This window comes from Notamacropus eugenii, chromosome 4 (genome assembly GCF_028372415.1).
Source record: "Notamacropus eugenii isolate mMacEug1 chromosome 4, mMacEug1.pri_v2, whole genome shotgun sequence".
Taxonomy (NCBI): Eukaryota; Metazoa; Chordata; class Mammalia; order Diprotodontia; family Macropodidae; genus Notamacropus; species Notamacropus eugenii.
This window is the reverse complement of record NC_092875.1, coordinates 56,104,878-56,108,457: the sequence shown is the minus strand read 5'-3', so window position 1 is coordinate 56,108,457 and position 3,580 is coordinate 56,104,878. Positions and strand designations below refer to the sequence as shown.

At 40.7% G+C, this 3,580-nt stretch overlaps 1 protein-coding gene across 1 annotated transcript; it reads left to right on the top strand.

Annotated features, from left to right (window-relative positions):
* Positions 1-1,414: 1,414 nt before the first annotated feature.
* On the top strand, positions 1,415-2,404 carry LOC140499551 (olfactory receptor 7D4-like). The gene has a single exon (XM_072601144.1). It carries the CDS (start codon positions 1,424-1,426, stop codon positions 2,402-2,404), a length of 981 nt encoding a protein of 326 aa, XP_072457245.1. The 5' UTR covers positions 1,415-1,423.
* The last annotated feature ends 1,176 nt before the right edge of the window (positions 2,405-3,580 follow it).

Sequence of the window (3,580 nt, the reverse complement as noted above, 5' to 3'; positions counted from 1 at the left end):
TTCTTTTCCAAAAGCACATGCATCATAGGAAAGAAACTTCAAACATACTGCCAGCTGGAGTGGGCTTTAGAAAGTAGAATGTCTGAGTTTTAAGGGACTAGAGAATAGGAGTCAGAAATGGAATGTGTCATTGCCTGGAACTCCCAAAACCCTTTCAAGGCTGATGGAGCAGAGTGTCAGATTGGTGCCCTACCATATATACAGCTCTAGGCTATCACAGGGAAAACTTAGCAACACAGGCTCACCATATACTCGAAGGGTGATGTCATCCACAACCAGCTATGTGTATCTACAGCACATAAGAAAGGGAAAAGCACTCAAGCCCCCTGGAACACCTTCCCCAACACACAGCCCATTATTCATTTGAAAATAATTTTGAGATTTCCAGTGGATTGTAAACTCAATAGGGCAGACAAAATAACATAAGGAAAAGTTAATTTATGTTAAAGGAGATATAGCTTTCAATAAGAAGGAGATGATCATCCCACTGTCTTTGACTATAGTCAGACCTCATCTGAAATTCTGTGTTTAGTTCTGGGTACCACAACTTAGGAAGGACATTGATAATCTGAAGAGGAGGCAAGGGAGAGCAACCAGGATGGTGAATGGCCTATATGGACCAGCTGAAGGCACTAGACTTACTTGAGCTAAAGGAGAGGAATTATACTTAATATGGGAAAATTAATCCCATAAAATAAATTAATTATCTTCAAATATTTAGAGGGATATGTGGGAGAGAAAAGAGATTTGTTCTGCAAGGACTCAGAGGGTAGAATGAGAGCATCAGATAGAACTGGAAACAGTCATATTTTGGTTCAATAGAAAGAAAAGTGAGAGCAAACTCAGAGTGAAATAGGCTCCCGCAGGAAGCTGAGGCAATTCCCGTCCATGGAGGTCTTCAAGAAAAGACCAGATGCCCACTTGCCAGGTATATTTTGTGCCAGGATTTTTGTGGGGTACAGTTTTGTCTCACATGTCCTAGGAGGCCCCTTCCATTTCTATGTGATATTATGATTTCAGTTGAAGAATGGGTGGCCCAAATCCTCAGTCATACCAGATCACTCTCCTCTCCTGCTATTGGCTGCAGAAATGGTCCTGCCCTGTCCATGGTATCTCCTTCATTATTCCAGGGTTCAATAATCATTAATACTTAGAGCAAATATGAGATGGGATTCATGAAATGTTCATTTCTAAATGTGGTTGTTCGTGTTATAAGGACAGTCTGAACTGGAAGGAATCTTAGAGGTCATTAGGTACAAGTCCTTCAACTTGCATTGAGGTGAAATGTGGAAATAGTGACTTGTCTAAGATCACAAAGGTAATAAGTGGCAAAGACAAGGACAGAACTTGGAAATTAGAAGTTAGAGCCTGCTCAGAAGCAGAGTGTTTCCATTTCATATACAAGGATAACTATTTTCGTGTGATGCTCTTCTCATTTCTCTTTCTCATCAGAAAAGTCAGCCCCATGGTACCAGGAAACCAAACACAATTCACTGAATTTCTCCTCCTGGGATTTTCTGAGACATCGGATCAGCAGAGGCCCCTCTTTGGCCTGTTCTTGGGCATGTATTTGGTCACAGTGGTTGGAAACCTACTCATCATGTTGGCCATTGGCTCTGACTCTCACCTCCACACCCCCATGTACTTCTTTCTTTCTAATTTGTCCTTTGTAGATATCTGTGTGGTATCCACCACAGTCCCTAAGATGTTGCTGAGCATCTTGACACAGAACAAGGCCATCACCTATGCTGACTGTCTTGCCCAGATGTATTTCTTTATTGTTTTTGCCAGTTTGGACAATTTCCTCCTCACTGCAATGGCCTATGACCGCTTTGTGGCTATCTGTCACCCTTTACGCTATGCAGCCATTATGAGCCCTGGTGTCTGTAGCCTACTGGTTCTACTCTCCTGGATAATAAGCCTTCTAGATTCCCTCCTTCACTGTCTGATGGTAACACGGCTCTCTTTCTGTGCAGGCCATGAAATTCAGCACTTCTTTTGTGATCTTGCTGAGGTTCTGAACCTCTCTTGTTCGGACACTCTCATTAATTATGCTTTGATATATCTTATTGCTGCATTATTGGGTTTTGTCCCCCTCACAGGGATCCTTTTCTCTTATAGTCAGATCTGTTCTTCCATTTTGAAAGTGCCATCCACTCGGGGTAAGTATAAAGCCTTTTCTACCTGTGGTTCTCACCTCTCTGTTGTTTCTTTATTCTATGGCACAGGGTTTGGAGTATATTTGAGCTCCTCTACTACCCCCTCTTCCTGGAAGAGCACAGTTGCCTCAGCAATGTATGCTGTGGTCACTCCCATGTTGAATCCCTTCATCTATACACTAAGGAATAAGGACATAAAAGACTCCCTTAGGAGACTCCTTAGCAGAATAGCCTCCTCTCAGTGATGAGGCTGAATTCTGGTCTTCGGTATAAAACACCAGTGCTTCTGAGGAAAATTTTGGGAGGCAAAAATGTTGGATTCCTCAATTCTCTCCCTACTCAACCTCCATTCTCCGTTTAGTCACTAAAGCGATTTTCCTAAAGTACAGGTCTGACTCTGTCACTCCTCCTGAACAATGAATGTCAAGGATTCCCTGTTGCCTCCAGGATCAAATACAAACTCCTTAGTTTTACATTCAAATCCCTTCATAACTTAGCCCTTTTCTACTTTTCCAGACTTCTAATACCTTACTCCATACCATGTACTCTTGGCTCCAGTGACACTAAACTCTTTGCTGTTCCATAAACATTCTATTTCTTGGCTCTGGGTATTTTCTGAATCTGTTCCGAAGTCTGGAATTCTCTCTCTACTCAACCCCACCTACTGGCTCCTTTTATTTAATTTAAGTCACAAATTTCTTTTTAAATCTCATTTTTACTGAAATCCTTTTCCAACCCCTCTTGAGTCCCTTCTTTTTGTTAATGATTTCCTATTAATCCTGTACGTAGCTTAATTGTATATATTTGTTTGCATGTTGTCTTCCCAAATAAATTGTGAGATCCTTAAGGCCAGGGACTGTTTTGCCTCATTTTGTATCTGAAAACATAACAAAGTATCTGGCACATAATTACGTGCTTAATAAATGTTGATTCATGAATATCAAGATCCCTACCTTACTGGCTCACTCTGCTCTTATTGACTATAAATGACCTTGATCTCGTTCTTTATGGTCTCTATTCTTGGTGTTTCCACCACAACTAAATCTGATTGAACACTTCCTGCTTCCTCACAACATTTTCTAACTCCAAAGAGTGCTGGAAATGGAGTGAAAAGACAGGATTTTGTCATCAGTCTAGCATTATAAGCTGTATGCCCTTAGCCAAGTCACTTAATATCTTTGCTCCTCAATTTCATCAGTTCTGAAATGGAAATTGAAAGATCTTCCCTGACTACCTGAAAGGTTTTTTCTCTATACATCAAATCAAATATTGCATATGAAAATGTTTTGTAAACTGTGAAATATTATGTAGCTGCAGGAAAGAAAGAAAGAAATTAAAGAAAATCAATATGGGGTTTCATCATTGGGAGTCTAGGTCCCAACTCCTCCATGTCTTTGTAGATGGTCATTATGAGTTTCTGT

What these genes read in the sequence shown, in the direction of transcription:
- LOC140499551 (XM_072601144.1), top strand. Translation starts at nt 1,424, where the DNA reads ATGCTCTTCTCATTTCTCTTTCTCATCAGAAAAGTCAGCCCCATGGTA.